Below are 20,974 nucleotides of genomic sequence, written 5' to 3' on the forward strand. Positions count from 1 at the left end.
GATCGTTGATATCATGTTCAGATTTTTACGGTTAGTGATATCAACGATCTGAACCGTAAACATACGAACGTGATATCAACGATCTGAACCGTTCATTTGTTTGCATCTGCTAAAAGATCATGTTTTAAAAAAAAAAATCTGAAAAACAAAATTCTATGAGAAGAATAAAGCATAAATGACAATCGACGGTTAAATATAAATCAAGGGTTTATGGATTCTGGTGTCACATTTCGGATTTGACCCCTTCATGAAAGTTTTAAAGCTTGTTATTATGAGTGATCATATTTTTTTTTTTACATTTTTCACACTTCTACATTAATTATTATGAGCGTTTGCATTATTTTTTTTCCTCACATTTTTCATACTTGTAAATTAATTATTATGAATTTTTTCATGTGCTTTGGTATCTTAAAATTGCTTTGGAATTTTGTAATCTCACGTATGTGATATTAAGAATAAAATATTTATGAGTATGAGAGTAAAAAACTTTGCTAGATTAACTCTAAAATTGTTAGCCTAACAATCTTTTTGCTGTATTCAAGTTGATTTGAACAACATCCCATGTATAATTTATCCCACTTCTTATAATAGAATAAAAAATAAATAAAGTTTAAATAGATAATCATTTTTGACGGCATGTAGTTCCTCTCACAAATACACAATCAATTCTGACAACAACTAATAACCCTTGAAAATAAAGAAATTACTACTGACAACCACTTGTTTCCCTTAGAAATAAACAATTACTTCCGACAAGTTAAACACGCCCTTGAAAAAAAAATACAACTATTACCAACGAATAAAAGTTTCATCGTAAATAAATGTGGCGCCAAAAATTCCCTAAAAAAAAAATCTATTTCCGACAGCGATGGAACCCTTTTCCAAGGGCATTTTGAGTGTAGAAAATAATACGCCTCTTGTCAAACTATTTTCGAAGGAGCATAATTTTGGGTCGGAAATAATGATTTTTTCAAGGGTATTCGTAGGTCCTCGGAAAAAGTTGGTCACAAATGACCATTTTTTTTGTAGTGCTTGAGGACTTTCGGCCAAGAACAAAGCCAAGACAGTAGGGTAAAACTGTCTATAAAAGGAAAGAGACAACAAAGATAAGGACACTCATCCAATCAAACAAACAACATACAAACTTTGTTTTCAAGCCAGATTCGCACCCAAAAACGTTGAAACTCGTCCAGATTCAGTCCTTTTAATAATAGTTCCCTTAGAAAAACTATCTTTTGTTTAGTGTAAAATCTCTGCTACCTTCCGTTAGTGTTGTAGTATCGATTCCCTCGTGTAAAACATGTTTACCATACATCCAATTTAGCTTACAACCTCTATAAACTCAAAGAAAAGTGGCTGCAAGAAGAGATTAGAGTTGGAATACTCTACCCCATAAGATCGTCATGATAGGGAGATGATGAGAGAGACAAGTCCTGAGAAAGAACAACTGATTCCCCTGTTTCCTTTGCTTGAGGAAAAAGAAGGATATGGGAAGAAGAAGTAAGAACATGGAACCAGTCAACCGGGAGAGGAAGAAATCCAAGGAACAAGTTTGCACGATCCTTTACTATTCTCACTAGATAGTAGGGGGCAGATCGGGCAAGATGGAAGTAAATATGGAATGACTCAACAAGTTGGAGAGTCCAGTGAAAAGGATGTGCCCAACTTTGGGCAAACATCCCCCTTATAGGCCACCATCATTGGCTAATAAGGGAGGGGAGTCTAGGTGGTAGCAGCCAGAGCCACATAATAAGGCTTTCTCGGGCAATAAGCATAACCTAAAGTGGGGACCTTCTTACACCCTACACAATAATGCAACTTAGGCCGAGCTGAGAATGATGGTGGTCCAAAATGTTCAACCATAAGCTCGCCTGCTGTTCAGGATCACCTACTAGAAACCCTACCCAGAGTATATTGATGAGTAGAATCCCTTTTCCCTTGAATTTCAAGATGCATGTGTTCCCAACTTTCAGTGGGGAAGACTACAATATGTCCTCTAGGGATCACATCTTCAAATTCTCCAACTACTGTGTGGCGTTTGAAGGCAACCCTAACTATAAGTTAAGGTTGTTTGGGAATTCATTAGTTGGCTTAGCATCTTAGTGGTATTCTCTGTTACCCCCCAATTTCATTGCCAACTAAGGGCAAATAGAGATGAAGCAGTTTTATAAGGTGGAGCCCGAGATGATTATCAATGATCTAGTGGAGGTGAAACAATATGAACATGAGTTGACTGAAGACTTCATGATGAGGTTTACGAGGACAAAGATGAGGTGCCAGTTCCTTATCAACCATGACCAACTTATATTTATTGCTTACAAAACCCTGAGATTGCATTAAGGAAAAAGTTCTATAATGTCTAATTCAGTGAGTTGCAGGAGTTGGTAATAGCTGCTACAAAGTACGAGAAGCTGTTAGCAGATGAGCAGCAAGTGAGACGCTAGTCTAAGGTGCCCCATTTCTACAAGAACAAAGCAGCAATTCACCAGTTGGAGTTCGAGGGCTCGGAGTCAGAAGAAAATGACAGCAATGAATGAGAGGGAATAGAGATGTGTGCAGCAGAAATGACCACTCCTTTCAAACCTTTAATGGTGAAAGGTTTGGTCAAGCCAGTTAAAGATAAAAAAAAAAAAGTAGTGATGAACGACGGAGGATTCGTGCCTATGAAACCCCCCAAGTACCATACTTATTTTTTGACCTAACTAAGGCATCAGATATATATGAGGAGTTGGTGTGGGAAAGAGTGATTGTGCCTGATATCACCAAAAAAGTGCCTAAACCAGAATACTTGAGAGGGAAGAAGTATTGCAAACTACACTACACCTTTAACCATTCCATAACCAACTGCATATAGTTTAGAGATTAGATTCAAGATCTCATTGTCAAGGGAAAGCTGTTGTTGGAGAAACCTTAGGAAAATATGATGATAGACACAGATCCCTTCCCAAATGCCCCAATAAACATGATCAACCTGAACTGGGTTGAAAAAAGAAAAGCAAAAGCTACCTGGGAAGTGAAGGGGGAAATAAGGCAGGCTGCCAGGCCTACGGAGGGAGTTAGAAAGTTACCCGACATACCCTAAGCAATGGTGATTAAGGGTGTGGTGTTATGTAGTAAATGCCAATGTGAAACCTATCCATAGATGCAGTTGCAAAACACAAAGTTTTACCTTTCATGGATAAGAATACTGGTTATAATCAAATAAAAATGGCTAAATAGGATATACATAAAACATCATTTAGATGCCTTGGTCATATATGAGCATATGAATACTTAGTCATGCCATTCGGGCTCAAAAATGCTGATTCAACCTGTCAGAGAGCAATGAATGCCATTTTTCATGATTTGATCGGGCATAGCATGGAGATGTAAATTGATGACATTGTGGTCAAGTCTAAAACTGAATAGCAACATTTAAAAGACTTCAGACATGCCTTAACTAGAATGAGGACCCATAAGTTAAAAATGAATCCAAAGAAACATGTTTTTGGAGTTAGATCAGGCAACTTTTTGGGATTCTTTGTTCATCAAAGAGGTGTGGAGGTAGACAAAAACAAGACTCATGCTATTATGGAATCACCTTCTCTCACCAATGAAGTGCCGTTGCAAAGGCTACGAGGGAAGATCAACTTCTTACGAAAATTTACTGCTAACTTGGCGGGCAAGATTTAGCCGTTGACTACTTTACCAAGACTGAAGAATCAAGAAGAGTTTGAATGAGGCCCACAACACCAAGAGGTGTTTAACAGCGTGAAAGCCTACCTAGCATCTCCACCAGTGCTCATGCCCTTTCAGAGAGGGAAACCTTTAAAGTTTTATATTTCTGCCTCTGAGAAGTCAATAATAAGCCTACTAGCTTAGAACAATGAAAGGGGAAAAGAACAAGCAATATATTACCTCAATAGAATCCTTACTAAGGTAGAAACAAGATACACCCCGGTTAAGAAGCTATGTTTGACTCTATACTTCACTACCTGCAAGTTAAGACATTACATGTTGCCTTGTCACATCCATATCATTGCCAAGACTGATGTGATTGTGAACACGAAATTTTCCTGAAACGAAAGAGACAAGAACGACGTGCACAAACAAATATTTGTATTTGATGATTTTGGTTTACAATCTCTCTCTATTTTGATCCTCTGATTCGATCTCCGTAAGGTTTTGATTTATGGATGTTTCGTTGATCCAAGGGCCGTCGAGGCTTGATCTTGGATGAACTGTTGGAAGTTTCTTCAAGGGGTCGTGGGCTTGATCTTTGAAGGTGGATTTGAGCGGATCTTCAAGGAGCTGTTGGGGCTTGATCTTGAGGATGAGTGTTTCTTCAAGGGCCGTTAAGGCTTGATCTTGAATAACGGTGATGAACGGATCTTCAAGGGCTTTTGGGCTTGATCTTGAAGAACGGTTATGAACAGATCTTCAAGGGCTTTTGGGTTTAATCTTGAAGAACGGTTGGATGTGTGGATTTGTCGACGTTGTTGATCCAAAAGGCCGTTGGGGCTTGATCTTGGATGAACGGATGATGAACGATGGTGCTTTCTTCAAGGGCCGTCGGGGCTTGATCTTGAATTGGTGGATGATTGATCCAAGGGCCGTCGGGGCTTGATCTTGGAAGAACGATGAACGAGGAACGAAGAACACTTTCTTCAAGGGCCGTCGGGGCTTGATCTTGAAAGAACGATGAACGAAGAACGAAGAACACTTTCTTCAAGGGCCGTCGGGGCTTGATCTTGAAAGAACGATGAACGAAGAACGAAGAACACTTTCTTCAAGGGCCGTCGGGGCTTGATCTTGAATTGGTGGATGATTGTTGATCCAAAGGGTCGTTTGGGCTTGATCTTAGGATGAACGATGAACGAAGAACGAAGAGAGCTTTCTTGATTCTTCGGGAACCTGGATGCTTGAGAGCTTCGGAGTTTCAGAGCTTCAAAGCTTCAAGAATTTTGCCTAATGATTTTGGTTCCCCCCAAATGAATGAAATTGGCTTCTATTTATAGAATTTTCCAAAGCCTAATTTTGAATATAATATTCCAGATGAAATAAGTCGTTTATGCCAGATGTTGACATGTGTCCTGTTTGACGACTTTTCCAACTTATTTCGATTTTTTGTTTAGACATACGCTACGTGTAAAATTTATGTAATACATGAGCGTTGAAACTTTGATTTATCGGTCAACATTTATTTACCGAAATTTCGATGTCTACAAATGCCCCCACTTCAAGGCGCGTCGTATACATGTGCTTGTCATGTGTAGGAGATGTGTTTTGAAGTCCCTTATTGTAGATGTCGATCCAAGGGCCGTTGGGGCTTGATCTTGAATTGGGCTGGAAATTTCTTCAAGGGCCGTTGAGGCTTGATCTTGAATTGGGCTTGAGATTTCTTCAAAGGCCGTTGAGGCTTGTTCTTGAACTTTTGTTTGAAATTTCTTCAAGGGCCGTTGAGGCTTGTTCTTGAACTTTTGTTTGAAATTTCTTCAAGGGTCGTCGAGGCTTGATCTTGAAGGTTGAAATTGGACCACAAGGAGCTTCATGTGGTAGATGATCTTTGGCTTTGGTAGTGGATGAATCGGCACGTATTTGTTTTTTTGCGCTTTGTTGACTTTCCACAGCTTTGATCTTGAACTAGGTTTTGATTCAAGGGTGGTAGACACTTGATCTTGAATCAGACTTGTGATTTCTTCAAGGGCCGTCGAGGCTTGATCTTGAATTTGGCCGGAAACTTCTTCAAGGGCCATTGAGGCTTGATTCTTGAAGGTTGACTCGAACACATGGCAAGTAGGCACGAGGTGAAGGTGACGACTTGTTGCTTTGTTCAATCTTTCTAATTCACACCTGAGCAGTTTGGTCAACGGTATGATCTTCAAGATTGATAGGCTCTTCTTCCAGTTGGTGACTTGATCTTTAAGGATTTGATTCAAGGGTGGTGAAACGGCACATGCAGCCCACCACGCCTAGCGAGTCGACCCAAGAATTTGAGGGTCAAAACGAGTTCACCGTCCAGAGTGATTGCAACCCTGATGATATGAGATACTTTTGATTTTGAAAAAGTAGCGAACGAATCAGCACGTGCTTGGTTGCACTTGTCTCCACATGCTTCAAGGTATCATTTTCGTTTCCTTTATCTGTTCCTCAGGCATATGTGGCATCTTCTCAAGTTCCTCATCTCAGACTCTTTTTGCTGAGTTGACTGTGCATACTGCATTATTCTCTGCTTGTTTCTTCTGCACGTTGTCTCCACATGCTGCAAGGTATCATTTTCACTTGCCTTATCTGTTCTTCAGGCAGATGTGGCAACTTCTTTGGAAGTACAGCAGCAGTGGGAGACGAGTACTCGAGAGCAGTGCTAGGTAGGCAATCAGGGAAGGGTTCCAAGCAGTCGATTCCTTACCCGAGTTTGAGTGGAGGTTCCGGCATATTGTTTTCTTTATCCTTGTCTTTGTAGGTAAGAACAAGGACAAAGGAAAGGACAGGGAAAAAGCATGATATGAGATACTCTTGCTTTCTACCCTGGTGATATGAGATACTTTTGCTTTAGTGTCATTTGTTTGCTGAGGTACCCCAAGGAATAAGCAACACTGTGTGACTCGAGAGGCTTCGTTGGGAAGACATTCTCGGAGATGAAGAAATGTTCTGTATGTTTGCCTTGCTATGAAGGGTGAAGGTGGACATTTATATAGATTAATAACCGGTACTGTTCTTTCACTCTTGTCGGCAACCGTTGGATGATTGAACAGTAAACTTCACGTGCTTTCTCCTTCACCGAAAATCTTCGATAAATTGCCCGTGATTTGCGTAAAGTTGAGTGTGCATATGACAGGTGTTGACGCGGCTGAAAAAGACTGGCGCCTCTTCGATATCTAGGATCGGCGCTTCGACAAATTACCCGTGACTTCCGCAAAGCTGAGTTTGCGTGTGATGGGTGCTGACAAGTCTGGAAAGGAAGATCGCCCGTGGTTTCCGAGCAAGCCCAGCTAGAAAGCTAGCACCTCTTCGATTTTTTGAATTGGCCTCTTTGAATTATGAGCTCGCCTCTTCGATCTCTGAAATCCCGTCGAGTGTTGATTTTTTATAGAGGCACATTGTTCGTTTCAAAGCACACTTGAATTTTCCCTTGTGAAAACTCCCTTCTTGCACTTCTAAGATCTTGATTTGTCCGATCTCTTCTTTCTTCAACACTTTGAAAATGTCTGGACCCTCCGACCGTCGTTTTGACTTGAATCTTGGTGAAGAGGCAGCCCTGTCTTCTCCAGATAACATATGGCGCCCATCCTTAATATCCCCTACTGGTCCTCTTACCGTTGGGGATTCGGTGATGAAGAATGATATGACCGCTGCGGTGGTGGCCCGAAACCTTGTCACTCCCAGAGATAACAGACTACTTTCCAAACGGTCTGATGAGTTGGCTGTTAAGGATTCTCTGGCTCTTAGTGTGTAGTGTGCAGGTTCTGTGTCTAATATGGCCCAACGCCTATTTGCTCGAACCCGTCAAGTTGAATCATTGGCGGCGGAAGTGATGAGTCTCAAACAGGAGATTAAATGGCTCAAGCAGGAGAATAAACAGTTGCATAAGCTTGCACATAGCTATGCGACAAACATGAAGAGGAAGATTAACCAGATGCAGGAATCTGATGGTCAGATTTTACTTGATCATCAGAGGTTTGTGGGTTTGTTCCAGCAGCATTTGCCTTCGTCTTCTGGGGCTGTACCGCGTAATGAAGCCTCAAATGATCAACCTTCGGTCCTCCTTCTCTTGGGGTTCCGTCGAGTACTGATGCGCCACCTGATCGTCCTTGAAGATCCCCTATTGTAAATTTGATTTGATTTGATTTTTTTTTAAAGGTATGTATAATGCAAATTTATGTAAAATTTCTAGAAAAATAAATAAAATGGACCTTCTATTTCTTTCTATGTATTTTTTATTTTAATTTTTTTTAAATTTTATTATTTTATTATTATTATTATTTTTTAATTTTATTTATTTATTTAATTTAATTTTTTATTTTTTTCCTTTTTCTTTTGGTGCTGGATGCACCAAGTTCCATCATCATTTTTTTTTTTTTTACAATTTTTTTTTTCTTTCTGCACATAGTGCCCATGCACCACCTAGAAACTTTTGATCTGCCATGGGGCTGTTCCCCATCTTTGATCCACCGTCCCATTTTTTATTATTATTTTTTTGTATAAATTTCGATGATGGGCTGGGGAATTTGCAGGGAAGGATGAAGACGAACTTAGAGCTGGAGCTTGAGGAAGAGCTTCTCGGCCGGCTAGTCGTTTGACAGCGGTCTTTGAAGTTGTTGGCAGCTGCGAGGCAAGAAACGGAGGAGGTGGAGGTGACCTTGATGTCGGATCTAGCTAGAACCCAGAGCACAGCCACTGAGCCCAACCATCGAGCACAGCCGCTGCACACTCGTTGTACTGCCACCGAGCACCGCCATTGCGCATCCGTTGCACTGCCAATTGATGCAAAGGATTATGTTTAACGGCGGAGACGTTGTCTTATTTGCCATGCTATGCTGACGTGTTTCACACAATTAATCATCCAGAATTGTTAAACATTCCATCTGGGGTTTATCACAAAACAGAAGAAAAAAAAATCCATCCATGCCAAACACCCAGAGGCGAAGCTACGTAGGAGCGAAGGGGGGTGTTCGCCCCTCCGCTCGCCGGAAAACAAAGGCAGGAGCGATGCTTGAACCCCCCTCGTTCGGCCGAAAACTGGGGAGCACCGGTGAGCACCGGGTTCTGAATTCTGAAACCAGAAACAAAGTAGCTCTCGGGGAAGATGATGGGAGGGATTTTTTTTTTAATTTTAAAATCCAGGCCAAAACGACGTCGTTTTGGGCCTGGTAAAAAAAAATTAAAATTTGTTGGTAAACGACGTCGTTTTGGTTGAATGAAGAAAAAAAAAATATAAACGGGGGACCACTGGTCCCCATCCCCATCATCTGAATCCCTATTTCAAATTAAAAACCTTCACCCTTTTCCCCATATCCCATCCCGTCAGACGTCATTCCCCCCCCCACCCCACCTTTTCCCCCATTTTCCCTCCCCCACACGACAAAACCTTCACTTTCCATAATTCCATTGGTTGTTGGCCTCCTCCAAGACCAGACATATCAGTCTGCAACTGCAAGCACTGTGCACTGTGCACAGCCACTCCAAATTCCAATTAAGGTAAAATTTTTAATTTATTTCAAACCCTAATTGATTATTGAATATAAAATTTTGTTTAATTGATGTAGGATTATAGGGTTATATATTATATGGTTATTGATTATAGATTATTCATATGAATACTATGATTATTGATTTTTTTTTTGAAGTACATAAAAGAGGATTGATATATTATATATACATTAACATAATGAACCCCAATTCAACTAACTAAAACCCTCATTCAAATGCATTGTTGGTACTTATTAATTACATTCGTAGTCTACATACTCTACTGTAGAATAAAAATTGATTATTCATATGATATGATTGTTGGTACTGATTAATTAAATTCGTAGTCTACTCTAGGACTAAGAGTCTAAGATATATTTGTTTTTCTTTCGTTATACAGTTACGTAATGGAACGATATTATAAAAAACAGTGCTTAAATCCTTCTCCAAATATTCCGGATAGTCCTCCTCTTCCTTCAAATATTCCGGGTAGTCCTCCTCCTCCTTCGAGTATTCCGAGTAGTGCACAACAAAGTGAGATTACTGAGTTGGATGAAATATTAGCTAATCTTCCGGCAGACCCTGGACTGAGACGTCGAATGCTTGATTATCCACTCAATTGTCGTGAAGCAATTCGTAGATACTACCTTCAAAAGGAACCTTGTCAACCGAAGTCTCACATCATGCCAAGGAAAGCTAGCGACAATCGATGTTTTATTACAGGTTGGTTTGATAATTTTAAGTGGTTGGAGTATAGTATAGTAAAAGATGCTGCATTTTGCCGTTATTGCTATCTTTTTAAATGTGATTTTGATAAAGCGGGTGGTAGTGGAAGTGATGTCTTCACTACAAAAGGGTTTACAAATTGGAGGAAAGGACCCGAAAATTTTCGAGTCCACGAGGGAGGTGTTGGAAGTCTTCATAATAAAGCTATGCAACAAGCTAAAGACTTGATGACACAAAAACAACACATTGAAACATTTGTGATCAAGCAAACTGATGAAGCTCGCGTTAATTATCACACTTTACTGAGTGGAGCACTTGATTGCACAAGATGGTTGTTGCGACAAGGTTTGGCTTTTCGTGGGCACGATGAATCTTTGAAATCGAGCAATAGGGGTAATTACATAGAGCTTATGCAATTTCTTGCCGATCATAATGAGAAAGTTAGAAAGGTTGTGTTTGAGAATGCTCCCAAGAATCTCAAGTATACTTCTTCCGATATTCAAAAGGATCTTGTTCGTGCTTGTGCTATTGAAACTATTAATGCAATCACTAAAGATATGGAAGGTACATTTTTTTCTCTTTTGGTTGATGGATCACGTGATGCTTCCAATAAAGAGCAAATGGCGGTGGTATTGCGTTATGTGAATAAAAAAGGAGAAGCAATTGAAAAGTTTTTGGGTGTTCAACATGTCTCCTCTACAACTAGTAGCTCACTTGAAGAGGCTATTGAGAGATTGTTTGCTACAACAAATTTGAGTATGTCCAAGTTACGAGGACAAGGCTATGATGGAGCTAGTAATATGAGAGGTGAGTTAAATTGTCTTAAAGCAAAGATTTTGAACAAATATCCTCAAGCATTTTATATTCATTGTTTTGCACACCAACTCCAACTAGCTCTTGTATTTGTGGCAAAGGAAAATGAGGATGTTGCCAATTTCTTCATCAATGCTAATAGATTGGTGAATCTTATTGGATCTTCGTGCAAGCGTCGTGATGCATTGAGAGAGAAACAACAAGAACAAATTCAAAAAGCTCTTCATCTTGGTAATCTTGAAACGGGTAAAGGGTTAAATCAAGAAAGTAGCCTCATGCGTCCATGTGATACACGGTGGAACTCGCATTATGGTACTATAGTTAGTATTATTGTTATGTTTGAAGCCGTGGTGGAGGTGGTTGAATGGATTAAAAGCGATCGCAACCAAGATAATCTCGGTGAAGCTACTGGGTTATTCAAAGACATACAAACTTTTGATTTTGTGTTTCACCTTTTCTTGATGAGACTTATATTGGGAATTACAAATGAGTTATCACAAGCATTGCAAAAGAAAGATCAAGATATTGTGAATGCGATGGCCTTAGTGGAAGTATGCAAGTAAAGACTACAATCCTTAAGAGATGATGACTTTGGGGACTTGTTGCATGATGTAGAAAAGTTTTGTGATGAGCATGATATTGTCATTCCTAACATGGAGGATTTGCATTTCGTACCTGGAAAATCAAGGCGTAAAGCTCCAAAAATCACAAACTTCCATTACTATCGTGTAGACCTCTATTTTCAAGTCCTTGATATGCAACTAAAGGAATTGAATGATCGCTTCAATGAGGTAAACACCGAGTTGCTTCTTTGTATGGCATGTTTGAGTCCAGTGAATAATTTTGCATCTTTTGACAAAGAAAAAATTGTTCGTTTAGCCCAACTTTATCCTCAAGATTTTGATCGTATGGACCTCATGAATCTTCCAATTCAACTTGACAATTACATTCAAGATATGAAGATGCATAGTGAGTTTTCATCATTGAGAGGAATCAGTGATCTTGCAAAAGAGTTAGTGAAGACTGGGAGGTGTGAAAGTTATATGTTAGTGTATAAGCTTCTTACATTGGCTTTGGTGTTACCGGTTGCAACCGCTTCGGTGGAGAGAGCTTTTTCTGCTATGAAGATTGTGAAAACACCATTGCGTAATAAAATGGGAGATCAATGGTTGAGTGATAGCATGATTGTTTACATTGAGAGAGATGTATTTGCTTTTATTGATAATGAGCCTATTATGCGACGTTTTCATGACATGAAACCTCGTCGACAACAATTGTAATTTGTTTTTATTGATTAATTATGGAAGACATTATTATATACAAAGATTTAGTTGTTGCTATTTTTTTTTAACTTTGCACTGTTTTAAATTCGCCCCTCCCCCCGAGAAATCCTGGCTTCGCCACTGCAAACACCAATCTGCCATCTTTTCAGGATTTGTCACGACATCATCAGCCAAAACCTGCTTGGTCCGCTCGCAGGTTGGGGGAGAGGAAGAGTTGGCGGAGCTGCTGTAACACTGGAAAACGGAGGACGTTGACGATTCCTTCAAGTTGTTCTTGACGTTGGTGCTGGAGAAACCTGCCTCTCTCATGACTCTGCTGACACTTGGGTCGTCAAGGATGAAGATGATGAGCTGCTCGAGCTCGACTTTGATGGTTAAGAGTGGCTGCTGCTGCTCGATGCAACCTCTTCTCTGATGGGCTTGGGCTCTCTTGAGGGCGGCGATGAGGGAGATTCCGTCGCCGTCCGATTTGCCGCGCCAACCAACATGGGTAGGGCTAGATACGATGTTGGTGTTCCCGGCGGGTTTGCAGTGGTGCACGTGGATGTTGTGGATGATGATGTTGGAGACATACTGGAGGGTTATGCATCCACCGCCGGTGACGTGGACGTTGACGCCGCGGCCGTCGATGGTCTTGAAGCTGTTGACAATGAGCTCGTATTTGAGCTTAATGGTCATGTCGGTCGAGAAGATGATCCAGAGGGGTTTGTTTTGGATGACAGCGTGGTGGAACGTGCCCGAAGTTGGGTTCGCTGGGTTGGAATCGGAGGAGTCGGTGACTATGTAGATCAGGCCCCCTTTGCCCCCCAAGGCGTCCATGCCGAACCCAATGCCGCAATCGGCGAGCCTTTGGTGGTTGTTGCTCCAGTCCTCGCAGCGCCAGCAGTCGTCAATTGGGTTACCGCTAAGGCACTTGCTTCTTGCGGGGTTTGAATTGGGGAAGGCTTTCTTGGAGGACCCAGGAGGCCTCTGCTTTGGTTGATGCACATCTTGGCTACTTCCCCTGCAGCCGCATGCAGCAGATCCCAGGTGGCTGGCGGCGACTGGGTGTTAGGGCTTCCACGGCTTGAGCCCTGTCCGCAACCGTAACCGCTCCCGACTGCGCAGAGAGTCGATTGGGGAGAACCAGAAGCGACCCAACCCTTTGGCTTTTCGAAGGCGAAAGGAGAGTCAGAGTATTTGAACTCGTCGTCGAGAGTGGAGCGAGCCATTTGGCGGGTCAACCCAACGAGGTAGTCTTCCTCGTCGCTCTCAGTCTCGCTCGACTCGACCGGCGAACTGAAATCCGACGAAACCCCAAAAGCACTGCCGTAAGGAAACTCAAACGGGAACAGAGCTTTCGGAGCATCAGTGTCAAACCCATACCCGCCACTTTTCTTGGTCTTTGAGTTGAGCTCCATGGCCGGTGCGTCGTCGTCGTTGAGAATCTGGGTCGGGAGCCAAAACGCAGCGTCTAACGTATCGTCCATCTGGGTAGTCAGGCACCCAGCAGATATCGAGAAGTAGTGGTTAGTGAGAGTGAGAGCTGCTGGGCTGCACTGCGGGCCGAGGAGAAATGAAGAAGAAGACAAGCTGGAGTTTGGGCCCGTTGTGGCTTGAGCCCTTTTGCTGCTGGGCCGAGACACTAATGAGGATGGGTTGCTGACGACGGCTCGGCTTTCAAGCTACGCATATACACACACACACACATATATATATATAATACTTGTGTATTCCTTTTTTTTTTTTTTTTTTTGTAAATACATAAACATATGTATTCATCATTTTTTTTAAAAATAAAATTGACTTTCTTTAATAAAACATTTATTTATATTTTGATGTGACTGAACTCGAAATTTTGAATATTCAAGCTGCCTACGTACCCTTCCAAAGAAGAGATCAAGTCGTAACGTAGTTCAAATACATACATATTTTTTTGGTATTTTCTTTTTGTGCCGTTTGCAGTTTTAACTCATGCAGGCAAGGAGTTTTGGTGTCGTTTGCAGTTTCAACTCGTGAAGACAAGGAGCATTTGGTGCCGTGTTGCAGTTTCAGCTCGTGCAGGCAAGGAGCATTGGTGTTGCCTTTTATGCTCGTGCAGACCAGGAGCTTGGGGCCATGCATTTTTAGGCTCATGCAGGCGAGGAGCCTTGTGTCCTATAGTTTAGGCTCGTGCGGACAAGGAGCTTCGGTTGGTGCAGTTTAGGCTCGTGCGAACAAGGAGCATTGGTTCGTGCAGTTTAGGCTCGTGCGAACAAGGAGCAGTTGTGGTTCGTCAAGCGATCCAGGAGAGTTGTTCCTTGTAATCTTCATAGCAAGGAGCCTTGACTGAGTAGTTGAAGAAGTCTTTAGGAAAGAAATCGTGCATTGTGATGGCAATAGACGATCTTTGTGTCGCAATTTCATCATTTTCAACACGTTCGCGTTGCTTTGAAGTTTGACAAGAGCTGTTTTGCCCCATTTCTGATTGGTGCACTTGTGGAGAAGACATATGCTTCTTGTGCAATTTCTTAAGAGTGACTTGAGTCCATCCTTCAACTTTGCTCGTCTTGGAAGATGCCCCCGGAGGTTGAGGTAAAAATTTTGAGTAGGAAGAGCCAGAAGTGATGGTAGTATAGTTTGACTTCACCACATCGTCAAGATCTAGCTCGATGATTCCTTTCTGGGCCAGCTTCATGATGAGATCTTTCAGCACGAAGCACTTTTCTGTCGGATGACTAATGAAGCGGTGGAATTTACAGTACCTTGGACTGTCGGTGCGATTAATCTCTTCTGGCCGTCTGCACTCAGGCAAGCCGATCACCTTCTTTTCCAGCAAGTCTTCTAACATGGCAACCACATCAGAGTCAGGGAATGGATAAGTTTTCTCCTCAAGCTCCTTTAAAGTGCATCTATGCATCTCTTGATCACGAAAAGCTTCAGCTTGAATCGCTTTGCCTCGTGTAGGGATTTTGACTGGAGCTGTGTTGACCGTCATTGCTTCCTTGGTGAATTTCCATGCCGCATTCTCCACCTTTGTCTCAAGAACTTTATCGTTCTTGTAGTCGGCGATCGGCTCATTCTTCCCATGATGGGCGATGCTTAACTCCATGTCATGGGTGCGGGTGGCTAGCTCTTCGAAGGTCCGTGGTTTGATGCCTTGAAGGATGTATTGCAAACCCCATTGCATGCCTTGGATGCACATCTCGATTGAAGAGGTTTCCGAGAGCCTGTCTTTACAGTCGAGGCTTAGAGTGCGCCATTTGTTAATGTAGTCAATGACTGGCTCGTCCTTCCACTGCTTTGTGCTCGTCAGTTCTAGCATGCTCACAGTGTGGCGGGTGCTGTAGAAGCGGTTGAGGAATTCCCGCTCCATTTGCTCCAAGCTGTTGATGGACTCAGGCTCTAGGTTTGTGTACCACTCAAAGATGTTTCCTTTCAGCGAGCGCACAAACTGCTTAGCGAGGTAGTCCCCTTCGGTACCTGCGTTGTTGCAAGTTTCAACAAAATGGGCAACATGCTGTTTCGGGTTTCCCTTTCCATCGAATTGCATGAACTTTAGCGGTTGATAACCCCTCGGCATCCTTAAGGTGTCGATCTTCTTTGAATACGGCTTCGAGTACAACCCGGAGGTATTTGAGCTCCCTTCGTACTGTGTCTTGATGGTGTTGGTGATCATCTCTTGCAGCTGCTGGATAGAAAGAGATCCCATGAGTGCCGCTGCTTGGTCTGGCTCCGGCTTCGCATCGATTCTCTCCACCGTAGGCTCATCTTCTAGTTTAGGGTTATCGCCGTCTTGTGGCTCCAGTCGGCTGACGAGTGCAGCCATTTGCAAGTCTTTTTCTTCCATAGTTCAGGTTAGCCTTGCGATTGCTTCATTCATTTAAGCCAGCTGCTCATCGATTGAAGTTGCTCCAATGGTCATGACTTGCATGGCTGAACTGCCGCTCGAATCGGCATCGGAGAGCATGGATTCGGAGTACTTCCTTGGGCTCTCCTCCCCTGGTGCCCTTAGTGAGGCTAAGGTGATTACAGGCTCGTACCTTGGGTGTTCTTGTTCCCTTGGCAGAGTAGATGCAGAGGTGAAGGAGGCGGCAGAAGTAGCTCTTGTCTTGCTTCGAGTTGTGATGCCCAAAGTGACACCACTTGTGATGAAGACGCTCTTGTTCTTTGCGCCGGTTGCGGGAACAGTTTGAGCCTTCCTTGATGCCATTACTTTTCGAAGTGTGCTTGAATTTCTTGAACGAAGAAAGAGATGAAAGGTAGAGATGGTCCCACTGGGCGTGCCAAATTTGTGAACACGAAATTTTCCTGAAACGAAAGAGACAAGAACGACGTGCACAAACAAATATTTGTATTTAGTGATTTTGGGTTACAATCTCTCTCTATTTTGATCCTCTGATTGGATCTCCGTAAGGTTTTGATTTATGGATGTTTCGTTGATCCAAGGGCCGTCGAGGCTTGATCTTGGATAAACTGTTGGAAGTTTCTTCAAGGGGCCGTGGGCTTGATCTTTGAAGGTGGATTTGAGCGGATCTTCAAGGAGCCGTTGGGGTTTGATCTTGAGGATGAGTGTTTCTTCAAGGGCCGTTAAGGCTTGATCTTGAATAACGGTGATAAACGGATCTTCAAGGGTTTTTGGGCTTGATCTTGAAGAACGGTTATGAACGGATCTTCAAGGGCTTTTGGGTTTAATCTTGAAGAACGGTTGGATGTGTGGATTTGTCGACGTTGTTGATCCAAAGGGCCGTTGGGGCTTGATCTTGGATGAACGGATGATGAACGATGGTGCTTTCTTCAAGGGCCGTCGGGGCTTGATCTTGAATTGGTGGATGATTGATCCAAGGGCCGTCGGGGCTTAATCTTGGAAGAACGATGAACGAGGAACGAAGAACACTTTCTTCAAGGGCCGTCGGGGCTTGATCTTGAAAGAACGATGAACGAAGAACGAATAACACTTTCTTCAATGGCCGTCGGGGCTTGATCTTGAAAGAACGATGAACGAAGAACGAAGAACACTTTCTTCAAGGGCCGTCGGGGCTTGATCTTGAATTGGTGGATGATTGTTGATCCAAAGGGCCGTTTGGGCTTGATCTTAGGATGAACGATGAACGAAGAACGAAGAGAGCTTTCTTGATTCTTTGGGAACCTGGATGCTTGAGAGCTTCGGAGTTTCAGAGCTTCAGAGCTTCAAGAATTTTGCCTAATGATTTTGGTTCCCCCCAAATGAATGAAATTGGCTTCTATTTATAGAATTTTCCAAGGCCTAATTTTGAATATAATATTCCAGATGAAATAAGTCGTTTCTGCCAGATGTTGACATGTGTCCTGTTTGATGACTTTTCCAACTTATTTCGATTTTTTGTTTAGACATACACTACGTGTAAAATTTATGTAATACATGAGCGTTGAAACTTTGATTTATCGGTCAACATTTATTTACCGAAATTTCGATGTCTACAGTGATCAAGTACATGCTATCAAAACCAATGATAACTAGGAGAATTGGAAGTGGATTCTAGAACTTTTAGAGTTTAGTCTTCAATATGTGCTTCAAAAAGCAATAAAGGGGCAGGCAATTGCAAACTTCTTAGCCGAGCACCAAGAATTACAAGATAAACTTGTCAATATCCTAGGAACTTTGAAGGTGGCCAGTCTTTGGATCCCACCAAGTAAAGATCACTCGGGCAAGGAAAGATGGATCCAGCAAGAGATAAAAAGAATAACCAGCTTTTGAATAACTCATTGGAGGTTATATTTTGATGGATCTTGCACTCAACATGTTGCTGGAGCTTGGATTGTCATCATTGATCCCAAGGGAGTTCACCATTGTTATTCATTCCCTCTAGATTATTAAAATACCACCAACAATCGGGCATAATATAAAGCACTGACAATTGGCTTGGAAATCCTGATAGAGCTAGGGGCAACTGAAGTTGAGGTATTTAGTGATTCAGCAGTTAAATGGAGACTACAAGTGCAGACACATCACTATGACTGGTTATTATTTGGCAGCTACTTAATTATTAGAGTATTAGGGTACTGAGATTTCAATTAATCATATCCCTAGATAGTCAAATTTAATTGCTAATGAAATGGCACAATTGGCTTTTGGAGCACAAATCCAAGAAAGAAGGTTCGAGGTGAATGTGGAAGTACAAAGAAGAAATCTCCCTTCTATCTTTGAAAGAGGATTCAGTTTAGATGTAATGACTAAAGAGGCTGAGATAGAAGACTAGATGACACCTATCATCCAGTACTTGAAAGATTTTTCTTCTCCCACAAGTAAAAATAGTAGGTAGCTAGCAGCTAAATTTGTCATATGGGACATAACTTTGCTAAGAAAGACTTCAGATGGACTTCTATTAAAGTGCTTGGGATTGGAAGAGTCAATGAGGGTAATGGCTGAAGTACACGAGGGCATTTGAAGAACACATCAAGCTGGAACTAAAATAAGATGGTTGGTTGTTAAGAAGGTATGGCTACTTTTGGCCCGATATAGAGAAGGATTGTAAAGCCCATGCCAGAGATATGGGGTGCCTGAGACAAGATCTTACATAGATATGGGGTGCCCGAGACAATTGTCACAGATAAATGGCCATCTTTTATCTCAAAAGAAGTAGAGGAATTTGTAAATAAGTTCAAAATAAAAGATGATCCAGTCCAGCCCTTACTACCCACAATTAAATGTCCAAGTAGAAGCTAGCAATAAGATCTTGGTAAATATCATTAAGAGAAAGGTGGTAGATAGTCCAGAGAGGTGGCATGAGAAGTTAGGAGACATTTTGTGGGCTTATAGAACCTTAAAGAGAGTAGGAACGGAACTACTCCTTATGCCTTAACCTTTGGGCAAGATGTTGTGCTCCTTATGGAAATCAACGTAAGTTCTGTTAGACTTCAAAACCAATTTGGTCTACACAGTGAAGAATACATTCAAGCGATGTGGCAATAAGTTGAAGATTTGGATGTAGCTCGAATTGAAGCCTTGAACAAAATCCAAGAAGGGAAGAAAGCTATTGCCCGAGCGTATAACAAGAAAGTGAAGCTGAAAACCTTCAAGGAATGAGAGTTTGTGTGGAAGGCAATTCTACCCTTGGGAGCTTAAGTTAGAGGCTTTGGGAAGTGGAGTCCCATTTGGAAAAGACCTTTCAACATCAATAGGGTGTTAGACCGATGAGGTTACTACTTAAGCAGATTTATAAGGAAACTTGCAAATACATCCAGTCAATTCTAAGTTTTTTAGGAAGTATCACCCAACTTTGTGGGATGTTAAAGATTGTTATATCAAAGAAGTCCAAACATTTTGAGAAGGATTGAAGTTAGTTTATGCATTTGCCACAGTTAAGTTTCAAAGTAAAATAAGGCAAGTTAAAGTAAAGAAGGAAGTCAATTCATTTCATCAAGAAAGGAAGTTACAAGGGCCTTAGCTTAACAACTTTACATCTTTTGCCAAAGCAGCTATTTTAGAATGATATGTTTGCATAATTGTAAAAATCCTACCAAGTTCTTCTAAGTACATGTTGTTGTTGGCTAGTTGTGCTTCATAATCTTCTACTTCCTGGTTCACATTTTTCACTTCTTCAAATTCTTGTAAATTTGGCTTGAAAAAGGTCATCTGCTCGGCTTTCAGTGCAGATAATTGCTCATCCAGCTTATAGATCTCGACCGCAACCACCATGATGCGGTCCTCTATGATCAAGCCCTTCTCCACCAACTGCTACAGAGAGGCTGAAGTTCTGGAGTGCTTCTCCTTGTAACACTTGACTCTGTTAGATGCTCGCTCCGCCCATTGGTACTAATCCCTCAGAGCCATTAAATTCTCAAAGAAGTTGAGGAATGACTCAAACTGGACCTTCAACACTTGTTAAGCTTTGTACATCTCAGTTAAGGCCTTCTCAGCATCTTGGAGTCCCTTGAGGCTGGAGAAGGCGTTGAAATTTCTTTGCACCAACGCATTGAAGATTCGACATTGATTTTGGAGATTTTGAGGCTTGGAAGGGTGTCTTGGGGACCTCAGCTTGATCTTGATTTGCCCAAACTCTCTGACAAGTTCAGGTAAGGAGGTCATCGCGGGAATGGATACAAAGGGTGGGGGCATCACTCTAGCACCCCTAGAGACAGCAACGGCGGAGGCAGCTCCGGTAGAGATGGAATGTGAATGCTTAGAAGTGGATGAGGCACTAGCAGCAATTGTTTTCTTTGGTTGAGGGATAGGAATCCATGTGACCCTAAAAGCCTTGGGAGGTCGAGGAAGAGTTGCTTTTTGCGCGACGGGCTGAGAAAACTGGCCTGAGCCATCGTTAGAAGCCTGTTGCAAACCAATGAGGGATCGAGTCAAGGATTTAAGTTATGATCAAGATAAAATGAGAACAAAAGTAGGGATATTTATATACTGTGATAGAGCTTGGATCGGTGGAAGAGGCATTTATGTTGCCACGTTTGCCCTAGGAGAAGCAGGCAGGCTGGCCCGTGAAACAGCCTGATGAGCCATCGGGCTAGTCACTTCTAAGACCACGGGGATCTCAGGGACTATTGGCTTCCCAAAGGTTGTGGACGACTGTTTGATTGCCTCGTGCATTGGAGAACACTGAAAAGGCAAAACAAATTATAAGTGCAAGTTAAGAGATGACTTATAATTAAAAAAAGATTAAGCAAAGGGTACTTATTAAGTTGCTATCATCGTCGATGTAGTGCAGCATCTCTTCAGTCTTTAGATTAAATTGGAAGGTCGGAGTCACCACTATTGCTGGAGGAAGAGTTGAAGGAGTAAGGGTTGAGATTTGCCTAACTTGAGGTACAAAGGCCCAACCTTTGCTTAGAAAAGAACGAAGTTGGTCATTAACTTCAAAATGTGGAAGATCACAAATGTAACCATAAGTACAATAAAAGTATACCTTGAAGGGCTTGGCCCGAGAGGGGAATAGTTGCACCGTTCGGGGTGGAGGAGAATAAGCCTTGGGTTAGGTGGTCACTTCGCCTCTAGTGTCCTATTTCAAGAAAACAAGTAACGAGTCAGTGCAAGTATT

The 20,974-nt window shown here is 42.0% G+C and overlaps 1 protein-coding gene across 1 annotated transcript; it reads left to right on the top strand.

The window, feature by feature from the left end:
* Positions 1 to 9,575: 9,575 nt before the first annotated feature.
* On the top strand, positions 9,576 to 11,270 carry LOC103439404 (uncharacterized). The gene has a single exon (XM_029104905.2). The coding sequence runs from the start codon at positions 9,576 to 9,578 to the stop codon at positions 11,268 to 11,270; it is 1,695 nt and encodes a 564-aa protein (XP_028960738.2).
* The last annotated feature ends 9,704 nt before the right edge of the window (positions 11,271 to 20,974 follow it).

Source organism: Malus domestica, chromosome 07, assembly GCF_042453785.1.
Source record: "Malus domestica chromosome 07, GDT2T_hap1".
Classification (NCBI taxonomy): domain Eukaryota; kingdom Viridiplantae; phylum Streptophyta; class Magnoliopsida; order Rosales; family Rosaceae; genus Malus; species Malus domestica.

Coding starts and splice junctions, on each gene's coding strand:
- LOC103439404 (XM_029104905.2), top strand. CDS start 9,576: ATGGAACGATATTATAAAAAACAGTGCTTAAATCCTTCTCCAAATATT.